This window comes from Microtus pennsylvanicus, chromosome 16 (assembly GCF_037038515.1).
Source record: "Microtus pennsylvanicus isolate mMicPen1 chromosome 16, mMicPen1.hap1, whole genome shotgun sequence".
NCBI classification, from domain to species: Eukaryota; Metazoa; Chordata; class Mammalia; order Rodentia; family Cricetidae; genus Microtus; species Microtus pennsylvanicus.
Genome location: NC_134594.1, coordinates 39502924 through 39517107, shown reverse-complemented (window position 1 = coordinate 39517107; position 14184 = coordinate 39502924). Strand labels below are relative to the sequence as shown.

The window sequence follows — 14184 nt, the reverse complement described above, 5'->3', positions numbered from 1 at the left end:
CTAGACTGGAACTGCCTCCAGGTGACCGTTGTGTAAATTGCATTTCTAATGAGAAGCACAGTACTCATATTTTAGAAGGATTGCTTTGAACTGATACTTTACGCATCTAAAGTCTGAATAGATGAAGTAAAACAGAATTTTTTTTTCTTGTAAGCGGAATCTTGAGCTTGATTCGCCAGCATTTTAAATGTAATCAGTGTGTCCGATGTTTCATGTGGTTCTGTCTTCAGAGTTTATCAGAGCTATTAACATTATATTTGCAAGATACCCAATACAAGGAAGATGGGGAAAACGACCATCTCCATTTAATTAGCTTGTGTCAAATTATTTTAAGGATATTCGGGTGTTATGTACAATTTCTGAAAAATAGACAAATATGATGAAATGTCTTGCTTATTCAGAAACGATAATGTATTAATAACTGTGGAGGATTGTGGGAAAAGATTGTGGTAAGTTATTTAATGTTCACGGCTGTAATTATCAATTTCCTTTTGGGTATCTTCTACTGTGTCAAAGAACAGACACAAAATGTCTTTGTTTAGAGTCCTGTTTTAAATCTTGTTAGGGATTCCACCTGCAACTTTTAACAGGAGCCAAATAAGATAATATATTAGTATCGACAGAAATGGGAGAGAAGAAACGATAACTTTGTATTATATAGTCATTTTTAGAAAGAGAAAATATCAGCATGATAAGCATAAAATTAAATACAAGCAAAAATTGTCATAATTTTTATAAAATTGCATAATTAACTTATATTATTTTGTATTGAAAGGCAAATATTTGACCATTTATTTCTACTGTTTAACACTAGAGTCATTATGTAAATGTGTGATATAATTTAGAACACATCTCAAATGACTGGTAGAATTTTCTGTCATGAGTCACGTGAATTGTTTCTAAGCTCAGGTGAGGTCTTCCTGATTTATTTTCTAAATTCAAGGTCATAGTGCTTACACTTTCTGATGCTGATCATATGTTGCTTTTAGGTTGGTTTGGCATCCAGGGCACCTGACTGCTACTTTCCGGCAGACCACAACCCATATTTGGTAACTTCAACTCAGTATTTGTCAACGGGTATAACAGCTGACCTCCAGTGGAATCCTGCAAATACTAGAATAAGGCTTCCATCTAATCCCATCGCCAATCTCCGTGTGGAAGTAAAATATCACAAAAACGAAATGCTACAGTTTAAGGTAAGTTTCATATAAACTTTATTTTTATGAAAGATTCAGCAATTTAATGTTCTATTCACCTTCATTAGAACCTGCATATGCAATGTTAGCACAAGGCAGATATGCAGAATCAGACAACAGTTCTAAATGCGTTCTTTTTTGGACATATTATTGAAAACATGCACTCCATTAGCAGCAAGAACAAATTCTACTGTGATGTCACTGTTTCTTTGCCATAGATTTACGATCCCAATAATAAGAGATATGAAGTTCCAGTACCAATTGACATTCCAGAAACCCCTACAAGCTCTTATGAAAACAGACTCTATGATGTTGAAATTAAGGAAAAGCCTTTTGGCATTCAGGTTCGAAGGAGAAGCAGTGGAAAGCTTATGTAAGTGACTAAATTATTTGATACAAAGGATGAAATTTTTAGTTTAAAGGAGCAATATAGTAACAATTGGAGTTATATTAAATATTTTTTTCCAATTCTAACACTTTTGAATAACACTCTCATAGAACCATGTAAAAATCTCTCTAAAATTTTACTTATTCTATAGGTATGATTGCTTTGGTTAATAAATACTAGATTCAGTATTATAATTATGTATAGCAGATTTGTCTTAAAATACATAATGAATATTGATAAAAGAAACAATTAGGAATGTATTATGTAAATGTACTTTAATATAAAATATAAATGTCAGAATGTAAAATGCAAACATGTAAAACTGTTTAGAATATGAAATCTGTAGCCTGATACTTATTGATGAAAATTCTATGAGAAATATCTGTGTTAATATTGTGGTGAACAAATGTATTTAAAATTTCACCCTGTTTTTACCAATTGTATCAAATCTAGAAGCATTTGCATTTAAGCTCTCTATGAATTCTCTTAAAAGATATCAGGATACTATCATGTTATATTCCACACAATAGTACATAACATATTTTACTTATCAAGCCTTTAACTTAGTCAAAAGAAATTATAAATTACAGTAATTGTGTAAATTTATTTGATACCTGGATATAATAAGGATATGAGAAACAACTCTTTTTTTGGATCACAAAGATAGAATTAACACTATTGTTAATTAATTTTGCACACATTTACATTGACAGGCTTATTTCTTTTTATTTTCAGCTGGGATTCTCGCCTGCCTGGATTTGCCTTCAATGACCAGTTCATTCAGATATCTACCCGTCTGCCATCACAATATCTATATGGTTTCGGGGAAGTGGAACACACAGCATACAAGCGAGATTTGAACTGGCATACTTGGGGGATGTTCACAAGAGATCAACCTCCTGGTGTAGGTACCAATCTGTGACTACCTAATGAGCAGATAAGAGAGGGAGGAGGATCTAGTTCGCTCCTTTACCGGGTAAAAGTTCAAGATTGAAACGATGCGAAAGGTGCTAGAGATTCGCAGAGCTGGCGCAGTGGTTTTCTGTATTATAAACAGTGTTATGATAAATTTTTGAAAAGAGTTTAGAAGATACACTTGTTGAACAATTTTTAAAACTTATTTTTAATTTATATATCTTTAAAAAATACTGGTTGAGTCCAATTAGTGTTTATTCATATGCACATGGCTACGGGATATACATATCATCTAGTGGCGCATGGGGAGCCTACTAGTGGTCTTTTGTAAAGAGTGATTTTCTCTTCCTGGCACTCATTAATGGCCACTCCCTCTCAGCTGAGGGGGGCAGACTTGGGCTCCCCTACCTGGTCCATGGATGGATCCTTTGCAGACAAGGGCAGTCACTGTGAGTTCATGTTTGTAGCACGCATGTTCTTTCGAGAGGACAGCATGTCACAGAATTCTTCTCCATTCCGACCCTTGCAGCTTTTGTGCCTCGTCTTCTTAAATGTGGTCTGAGTCTTCTAAGTGGAGTTAGAGATATCGATGTCCTATTTGTGACTGAGTAGTCACAGTTGCTTAGAATAACCATCTTGAATAGTGATACATTTGTGCGGTAAACACAGCTACCCGCCATGAATGATAAGTTTCTATGACGAGGATTGGTTGCAGCTCAAATATATAGATATAAAGATTAACTAGAAAAGCAATTTTACAGCATGCTCATTTCGAAATGCACTATCTCTAGGTTCTCTGCTGGAGTCTATGGCTTTTCTAGCCATGGATTTTGACCATGTTTATAATACTAGGCTTGAAAGTCTCCTGTAGGCAGATCTCAAGCCCAATCAGGACAGCACCTGCTCACTTCCATATACTAGCTTGTTGCTGTTTCCCAATGTGCAAATCTTGCCGGGTGCATCAATATTGTATCATGTAAATTCTAGCAGTGGACAAGACTACTGATGTCTTTCCTAACCTCAGAAACCTGAATAGTACCTTTCCGCATGTATGAAAACTAACCAGTTTCTTACCTTACCAGCCACATAAAACAGAACATACTCAATATTCTGGAAATAACTGCTCACAGTATTTATTTATTTATTTATTTATTTATTTGATAACAAAACACATTTTCTTAATACTTAATTCATTGATCAATAAATATTAATTATAATAATTAATTCCAAATATATCATAAGTAATTATGTTTCAAATACTAGCTCACCTTCATTTTTACTTGTAATTGCTGCTTGAAACTTAGGAACAAATTAATTGATGTTGCATTTATTTTTGTGGTGATGTGCACATCAGTTGCTACCTTTACTGTACTGCAATTGCATCAGCATCTATTTGAAGGAAGGCTATATTAAAATCATTTCCAAAGAACTCTCCAATGTTAATATAACAATTATTTGATTAATAATTTTATCTTGATTTCACATTCCAGGAAATTACTAAAATTCAAGTTTGGAAACAAAAATTACATGGAAGTTTGTTTGTTTTTTTGTTTGTTTTTTATTTATTTATTTTATTTATTAAAGATTTCTGCCTCCTTCCCGCCACCGCCTCCCATTTCCCTCCCCCTCCCCCAATCAAGTCCCCCTCCCTCGTCAGCACGAAGAGCAATCAGGGTTCCCTGCCCTGTGGGGAGTTCAAGGACCACCCACCTCCATCTTTCTTTATAAACTTTTTCTTCTTGACAGGTTGATAATTTACATCAGTTGGAGTATTTTCAGGATGCTTTACTTTGGGAAAATGCTGACTTACAGATAAAGTGAAGTATTTAACTTCTTGGAAGAAACATAACTACTGTAGCATCAGGGCTGTCAGTTATTGCTGCATAGTCTAGAGATGTACATATTTTCATATTCATTTGCATGCTCTATGGGAATAATAGTTTAAACAAAAGAAGTAATATGTTTAGATGAAGAACTACATTTATTTATTCAAGTACTGTAGCCTACTAATCAGGAATATGTTAACATCCAAACTCAACCATAGTAAATTTGAACAACCTTGATTTAGTTTATACTTTATTTTTCCTAAATATACACCATGTTTTTCTATGTTTCAGTACAAACTGAATTCCTATGGATTCCATCCTTATTACATGGCTTTGGAAGATGAGGGTAATGCTCATGGAGTTCTGTTACTGAACAGCAATGGAATGGGTAAAGCTATTTTTGTTGAATTTCTTATATTAAAAAGGTAAATGCTATCCAATAACAAATAGCTATCTCACATATAAATAAAAATTAAGTCTTATTTTGAATTTTCAGATGTTACATTCCAACCAACTCCTTCTGTAACATACCGCACAATTGGAGGAATCCTGGATTTTTACATGTTTTTGGGACCAACCCCAGAAGTTGTAACACAGCAATACCATGAAGTATGATTGTATATGCATTTTAAAACTATAAAGTTTTATTTATAAATAAATGTAATGTACTTCTTTCATATCACTCACAATGTTTTTGTAGGTAATTGGATTTCCAGTCATGCCACCATACTGGTCTCTAGGATTTCAATTATGTCGTTATGGATACAGAAATACTTCACAAGTTGTGGAACTGTATGAAGGGATGGTCGATGCTCAGATTCCTTATGTACGTATACCAATAAATGGATTCTTTCAAGACAAAAGGAAATACTTAGACATTATATTCTTTAGAAACAAATTAAAAAATTGGAAACAATGATCATATTTTGGTAGCATCTTAATAGTTGCATGTGGAATTTTGATATATCTTTGTCAGATAGTTAAGTAAGGAGTTATAATAGTCCACATTTATCTACTTTGCTCCTTTAGTAAAATCCTGATCTATTCTAAGCAAAACACATCACATTTTTTTCCCCAGAGTTATGGGTCGTACAGTCATACATAGTCTCTTCATATTTGAGTAATCTATAGTATCATTTACTGTAAGAAGTTTGAAAGAGCTTGCCTTAAAGCTGTATGATTTGAGCCTTAAGATATACAATTGAAGCACACAGAGCTAAATGGCTTTACAGAATATGTTCTTTCTACACTGCTTAGAAATCAGTTTACTTTTATCAATATAAAGAATTCTAGTAACACATAAATATTGTAGGATATGAAGTTTCTATGTAAGTGATCATTTTACATTATGAACCTTACTATATAAAATTGACAGTGATTCTATATCAGAATCTAATAGTTATAACTCCATTATTATCAGAAAATTAATTGCATACATTAAAGGGACAGTGTATTTGAGTTGATATTTGAAATTGAGTCTTATCCATTATTATTATACAGTTTTTTTTGCAAATTGGAATAATTAAGGGTAATTTTGATTCAGATAAAATGTTTGGAAAATTAGTTGAGACTCATTTGAAATTATCATAATAAAATTCAAATTTGGTAGCTTAACTATATTTCCAAATATTTAAATGTAAGCAATGCATTATTTAAGTAATTTCAAAAATCAATTTGATGTGTTTGAAAAGAAAATGTCATAATAACTGATATAATTGTAAGTAATTTTTCTTTTTGTCTCTGATAAAATCTTAAATTTTTCCTACATGATTTATGGTTAACATGAGGACAAAAGTATTTCTTTGAGTATGCATTGAATTTCAGTTCTTAACTGACCATATTACCATAAAATTGTAGCCTTAAAAATATTTTTGTGTTTGCTTCACATGGAAACTGATATCGTAGTATTACTCATTTATAATGTTTACTTCTCCAATTAAATTATTGCTGAACCATTGACAAAACCAATCATCTCTATAAAATTGGTTTTTGGCTATGTTTTCTTATTTTCCTTCTTTAACACGCATCTTTATATAAAGGTGAAACTAGGCACAACCTCCAAAGAGCTCTTACCAAATCATCCCTGTTTCCTATTTTAGGATGTTCAATATACAGACATTAATTACATGGAAAGGCAACTAGACTTCACAATTGGTGAACGATTCGAGGGTCTTCCTGAATTTGTTGATCGAATAAGAAGTGAAGGAATGAAATACATTATTATCTTGGTCAGTATTTATTTTTACATGAATTATATTCTTTGTTTATATTTTCTCTTCTAATATGAGGGTATAAAAGCTTTTCAAAAAGAAAAACAGAGTATAACATTGGACATCTTCCAGGCCTGGAGATGACTAAGTAGTTAAGAGACTTGCTTCTTTTAAGAAGACCCAAGTTTTGATGCCATCATTGTCTTGGGCAGATCACATTTACCTATAACTTCAGCTCCAAGGGAATCCAATACTCTATCACGTGTATATGGGGCACACATGGTGCGCACACACATGTACACAAACACACACACGTACAAGCACACACACGCAAATACAAATTTTAAAAAATAAAAAAAAATCTAGTTTTGAACACTTCTCTTACCTATTGATATTTTTTGTATGAACATTTTCTTTTATTTACTTAGGCTCTTACCTAAGTAAATCTTGTGTAAAGAGATGCAAGTCAAGTGACAGGTAGTAAAGCCAAATAGTGTTCCAGTTACCACCCAAGTCAAAGACTGGCTTCGGTTTCAAAGACTAGGAGTCGATATATATATATATATATATATATATATATATATATATATATATATATATATATATATATTGGTTTTTTCGAGACAGGGTTTCTCTGTGGTTTTGGAGCTTGTCCTGGAACTAGCTCTTGTAGACCAGGCTGGTCTCTAACTCACAGAGATCCGCCTGCCTCTGCCTCCCGAGTGCTGGGATTAAAGGCGTGCCCCACCATCGCCCGGCTAGGAGTCGATATTTTTGTCCCGAAGTAATTTCCAGGTGTTCTTTTGAATTTGTTCTGTTGTTTTCTCATTACAATTTGGCTTTCCCTGGGTTGAATAAAAATAATCAGTGGAAAGGATAGTTTGGGAATATATTTATGGGGCAAGCCATACAACCAGGCAATAATGAAACCAAAAAGCATTCAATAAGCTTGGTTGAGTTCCTAACAGATTTTTTTTGAGACTTTCTTAGAATATAGCTGTGGTTTTGATGTTTGCTCATTTCCTCAAATGGTGGCAGAAGGTTATGACAGTGAAGAAGAAAGATACAGTGTCTCTGAATAGCCACCCAACAAGCTATAGGTTAGCCCAATATACAGTTTGTTTTAATTTTGTTTTATTATTTTGCTTTGATTTTAGGACCCAGCGATTTCAGGAAATGAGACGAATTACCCTGCCTTTGACCGAGGAATACAGAAAGATGTGTTTGTCAAATGGCCTGACACAGATGAAATCTGTTGGGCAAAGGTACTTACTATTTTTAACTTTAATAATTTTGAAAATGCTATTATTTCCTTAAATATTTTAAAAGAATGTTTTGTGTGACAGAAAAGATTTTATAGCTAAAATATCATGTGTACAATCAGATATAAATCTGAATTATTAGGCATAAATATGGAACTCATACAAACCCTAAAATCAAATTTTTTCATCACTCAATTGCAATTTATTAAATTGGACATATATTTTGTGTTTTATGATGAGACTTACAATAGTGGAGTTGCTGCTCATATTCTCTGCTGGGGCAAGTGCTTATGCATTTCTACTTTTGTTAAAAATATGTGCAGTGGTTTGGGGATTTGCCATTGTTTTGCTTCGAGAACTGAACTTAGAGGTCAAAAACGAAGAAGGAAACTCAATCATAGGACTTTACTAGAAGTGACACTGGGATCCGAGTGGATAACAGCAACATGTTTGGTTTCCACTTAATATTAAGCAAGCAAAGGGAAGTGAAGGGAAGAAAACTCACGGTGACTTTTACAGCAAGACGAGACTTTCGCAGTTTTGTGGACATGTCAAGACCAGTGGGACAGCAATGAGGGTGCAGAGTAAAGGGTTTACAGAAATCACAGGCTGTGTAGCTGCCAGTGGGAGGGACGGAAGTCAGGACTTGGCCACACCTGGAAACTTTTTCTGTGTGAACTGTGTGTTGGGTAGAGAAGAGCTAAGTCAGAGTGGCTCTTTTTGCAGCCTTCCGGACTTCATAGCCCATTGTAAAGATTAGGAGCTTCCTGGGAATTCTATGAATAACATATTTTCTGGAACCTTATGCCTGTTTTAGGTCACTGGCCTTTGGCCATTTTTCTTTAATATTCAAGAAAAACATTCCCAACTATACAATAATGACATTTAAGAACAGAATAAATTTCACAAGTTCCTGTGATTGTGACATAATCTGCAATTTATATTTTTGGGTTTTTGGGTCTTTTTTTCTAAATTACTAATTTCTGGTTGTTGTTTTTTATTATTATTACTGGATCTAACTTATGTGTAGTGATATTAGTAAAAACCCAGTGTCAGATATTGGGGATCAACCTGAAGACCAGAAAAGCAAAGCAGTCAGCCAATGGCTCTTACCTCTATACCTCAGTCCTAAAATGGGAATCCTGCCTCTAGGAATCCTCAGAATCAGACTGAGTCTGAAATCTGTCCCATTTAATATTCCTCTTTTGTGCTGGGATTAAAGGCATGCACCACTAATGTCTAGCTTCTATGGCAAAACAGTGTGGCTACTGGAATTAAAGGTGTGTGCCACCACTGCCTGATCTGTATGGCTGATCATTGTGGCACAAAACTTCTGGTCTGAGGTAGAGGTAAGAGCCAGAGGCTGGTTGCTTTGCTTTTTTGGTCTTCAGGTGGAACCCCAGTATCTGTCTCTGGGTTTTTATTAATCACGCTACAATTATATTAATTATGAAAGTGGTGGAGTTCAAGCTCATTCAAATACAAGTTAATCATATTGCACCTGTGGTAGTTAAAGGGGAGGCAGATGAAGGAAATAGACTAATTTTCATTATTTTTTCCATTAATTCTAAAAGTATTGTAAAATGAAATGGGTATGATATGACTATAGGGATTGGAAAGTCAAGGATAGGAAAGTTAGAGTATGCCTCTAATAACATATTCCTAATTTTTATAGTAGTCATACCTTCTTACTTTGAATTATTAATTTACTTATACATTTTGACAGGTTTGGCCAGATTTACCTGGTATTGAAATAAATGAGAGTATATCAGAAGATGACGCTGTCAATGTAAGTTTTGTACACATTATAGCTAAAAAAACAAAGTCAGAATTTGGAATTTAAAGATTATATTAGCAAATGATTAAATTTGAATATTTTCCTTTAAGAAGAGGAAACTTACTTTAAAATATTTTCTATTGGATTAAGTTTAAGCAATTAATTTTTAATCAAGCTTTTTCGGAATATGAAATTTTAAGGGTAAATAGATGAATCAAGCATATGTTTTTCATTGTTTTCATAAGACAGTAATATTTAAGATTTTTATCTTACCTTTTTTATCTTAACTTAGCAATGTTTAGTAATGAGATGCATTCTATATGAAAAAGAATTTTACATACCTGGTTATTAGATTGATACCTTACTTTTTTCCTTGGGTACCTAATATCACTCGGCATAATACTTCTAGATTCTAGGTGTTGACAAAGTGAAGCATTATCATGTTTATCTCAAAGAAACTAGATTTTCATACACAAAGGACAGAGACTTATCGGGCTCCCCCACTCCCAACAGATGTCAATTGCCAAAAGCTCCAGCACATGGTTGGACTTGGTGCACATTGCCCCTCACTATGTTGGGACTTCATCCCACTTGAACTTCCACAGAGCTAGTGTATGCTGTCACAACCCCGTGATTCATATGTGAAACTGTTCTATTTTGTCTAAAAGTTTCTGCTAGCCATCTACCACCTCTGAGACTTCAAACCATTCTGCTTGTCTTTCACTGTGATCCTTAAGATGCTGCTCTCTCTCTCTCTCTCTCTCTCTCTCTCTCTCTCTCTCTCTGTGTGTGTGTGTGTGTGTGTGTGTCTGTGTCTGTGTCTGTGTGTGTGCATGTGTGTGTGTTTCAAGACAGGGTTTCACTGTGTTGTGCAGCTTTGGCTGTCCCAGAACTCACTCCGTAGACCAGCCTGGTCTTGAATTCGCAGAGATTCACCTGCTTCTGCCTCTTGAGTTCTGGGACTAAGGCTATGAGCCACTACCTGGCAAGCTGTTCTCTTATCACTCACATAAGCTTGGGAGATGCTTTCTCTTTCTCTGGAAACTTTTATTCCTTTCCTAGTATTACACATGTGTAACTAGAGAATCTGAAGACAACATTCTGTTCACATATACATTGTCTCTGAGCACTTTTCGGTTGTTGAGTGTGCCTCTCAATTTTGTTTTATTTAGGCTTCCAGAGCACACGTAGCATTTCCAGACTTCTTCAGGAACTCCACATCAGAGTGGTGGACAACAGAAATTTATGACTTCTACAATAATCAAATGAGATTTGATGGCTTGTGGATTGTAAGTGAGCTCTTATGATTTTATTTTATATTTATTCTATAGCAGTTTTGTTTATCTGATAATGATTATATTTTCCTGTGCAGGTTAGCTCACTCTTTTTTTGCCGAATTTTTTTAATACAAAAAATGGTAAAAATATTCCTTTAACAGTTTAATATATATGTATGACTGTAACTTTCTGGGTTTCTCAACTTGAGTAAGCAATCTGGTTACAAACATATATTAATCACTTATTTTATTTTTACCTAATGCAAGAATGTCACACTCAAATATTAAGCTTTTACAAGAAAAGTGATGCCGTTCAAACAACTTTCTTATTTTTGTCAACACTTAGCTGTATAGTTTTGAGATGGTATAAAAAGAATCTATTTTTCTACAAGTAAATATTTAATTCATGAGAATATACATGATGCTTGTCTAGGTTTATAGAATGTCATCACTTGCTCTGATGCTTTGCATATGAAAATCTGAAATGTTTTAGTTTTTAAAGAAGGAAAATGTAATATAGGTACTGCTATGAGCATATACATGGGATACAAAATTGCCTAATATTCAATTAAAAATCAACATCTATTTGATATTCAAATATTTGAAGTGTGAGGAATGTTTTATAAATATAAATTATTCTTTATACTAAAGAGTTATACACAGATCAGCGAAGACTGTTCTCAGGTGTGAGAAGTCATTTCATAAAAATTATTCAGGTTTGTGTCCATTTTGCAGTATTACAGAGACTAATACATGCGCTCAGTAGAGAGACTTCTTGTTTCCTAACTTTTGGGCTGAGGTCAAGTGTAGAGAGGCCCCTTGAAATTGTCTAGATTTTATGCTACATTTGTCTTTTAAAAAATAAAACAGCTGATGTCTCTTTAAAGAATGGTTAGAGGGGGAGAAGGTTTTAAGATATATAATATTATAAATTTATATCACGGTAGCATTTTACTCAATTCACTCTTATATGCATTGTCTACAGTGAGAAATACAGTATTTAATATTTTTTAAAATTAGGCAGATTATAGAAATCACTTTAAGTATTCTGAACTAAACAGTACAGCTGGATGAAATGTATTGCAATTTTGAAACGTGGAGCAAACACTCTTCAAACCCAATTAGTTTATGTGCACTCCAACACTCCAAGCTGATTTTCTGGAACTCCCCACCCCCAGGTATCCCACTGCCTCAAGATCACGACACTTCTGTTTCAGTCTCTTGACTCCTGGAAGTACAAACTTGTGTTACCTATCAAGGTTTTCAAACTATTGTTTTCAATAGATGTGTAGTAAAATGCTTCAAACCTCTTATTTTGTTTTTCAGGATATGAATGAGCCTTCGAGTTTTGTAAACGGATCTGTCACTAATCAATGCAGAAATGATACACTAAATTACCCACCTTATTTCCCAGGTAGAATGACTATACTTTTTATAATATGGCACCATTACTGTTTTTTATTGTTTAGGTAGACCTTAAGTCGCAGTAAGTGGAAATTAATTATAAATTGTCAGTAGTCAGTCTCACAGTGCAGTAGGCCCAACCTCAAGTATAATATCTCATAATCCCACATGTTTTGAGTAGAAAAGTAAAGGTTTTCTCTGTACCCACGATCTTAATTTAATTTTTTTATGGTTTCTTCAGAATATTCTATCTTAAACGATTGGATACATGTTGCTCATTAAAAATTGTTTGCAGTAATTATTCATAGGAATAGGAAATGGAAAAAAATACTCTCTGTTCACCTGTGGTGTGGTGACAGTTGATGTCTGAAATTAAGGAACAAACAAAATTTGTTGAAGACAACAGTGGTTTGGGTCCTGAGATTTGTATTTCAACTGAATTCTTTTAATGAAAACATACTGAATCAGTATTTTTTATTTAAGTGAGTAAAAAGCAGTAGAAATTATGGGGATGGAGAAGTGGCTTAAAGATTAAGTGCCTACTGTTCTTCCAGAGAACTGCAGTTCAATTCCTAGCACTCACCCGGGGCAGCTCAGAACTGGCTATGAAACTCCAGATCCAGAAGATGCAATGCTGCCTTCTGACCTTCATGGGCACTTCTGCTCGTGTGCATATGCACATATACCCATAACTAAAAAATTTTAAAAAATCTTAAAAATTGTATGTAACTGAGCAGAGCAGTGGTGGTGCATACCTTTAATCCCAGCACTCAGGAGGCAGAGGCAGATGGATCTCTGTGAGTTCAAGATCAACTTGGTCTACAAGGACTAGCTTCAGGACAGGCTCCAAAGCTACAAAGAAACCTTGTATACAAAAAAAAAAAAAAAAAGGGAGCTGGAGAGATGGCTCAGTGGTTAAGAGAATTGCCTGCTCTTCCAAAGGTCATGAGTTCAATTCCCAGCAACCACATGGTGGCTCACAACCATCTGTAACGAGATCTGCTGCCCTCTTCTGGTCTGCAGACACACAGAGACAGAATGTTGTATACATAATAAATAAATTTTTTTAAAAAAAAAAAAGAAAAGAAAAATGTATGTAATTGACAATGTACTCATTTTTAGATTTTTATGCAAACATAAGATTCAGTTATTACTGCACAGATAACTATAGATACTTAAAATTAGTATACACTAAGTGTACACATGATTAAAAATCAACAATTATTTGCAAGCTCATATTTTGTTTATCAAAAATAAATAAGTGGATGCAATTTTATCATTGGAGGGAAGGAATGCCTGTTTTATTGGGCACATCAGGTAGCTCACAGCAGTGTACGATGTTTCAGAATATTTATACAAACAGGTTTTTCACATATTCACCATAACAAAATGTTTAAAGATTTGAGTGATCATTTCGCTAATGACTCTGAGTTGATTGAGATCCAGTTTATACCGATTAGAACATTTCCTTGCTCTTCATGTTCTTCAAAGTGTTATTCTATTTTCCTTGGTTTTCCCCAGAACTGACAAAAAGAACTGATGGGTTACATTTCCGCACCTTGTGCATGGAAACGGAACAGATTCTTAGTGATGGATCGTCAGTTTTGCATTATGATGTTCACAATCTCTATGGATGGTCGCAAATGAAACCCACTCTGGAGTAAGTAATGTTTGTCATTTTCTTCTCTGGCTTTCTCATTCATTTTTATATTGATGATATCAGCTTCAAGGTTTCATATTTCAAGAGTCTTGCTGAATTTCTTTCTTTTCCAATTGTTTTTTGTAAATTACTTCTTCCTTCATAAGTCTTAGAAAAAAATCATTTCTATCAGTCAGTTAAGCAATCAAACAAAATTTGTCTTTCCTCATTATATTCCTATGTTTTTGTTTTATTTCTTTCATTGTATTTCAAAGAGTTCTAGGCCTTATT

General features: G+C 34.0%; 1 protein-coding gene across 1 annotated transcript in view; it reads left to right on the top strand.

Moving 5' to 3' along the window:
- The window catches only part of Si (sucrase-isomaltase), a 65719-nt gene that overhangs the window by 37250 nt on the left and 14285 nt on the right, over positions 1-14184 (top strand). Inside the window, 12 exon segments of the mRNA XM_075950448.1 lie at positions 990-1196; positions 1415-1569; positions 2320-2488; positions 4617-4713; positions 4822-4934; positions 5026-5151; positions 6425-6553; positions 7693-7800; positions 9524-9586; positions 10747-10863; positions 12177-12264; positions 13776-13914. Of these exon segments, the coding sequence (XP_075806563.1) occupies positions 990-1196; positions 1415-1569; positions 2320-2488; positions 4617-4713; positions 4822-4934; positions 5026-5151; positions 6425-6553; positions 7693-7800; positions 9524-9586; positions 10747-10863; positions 12177-12264; positions 13776-13914 (1511 nt within the window).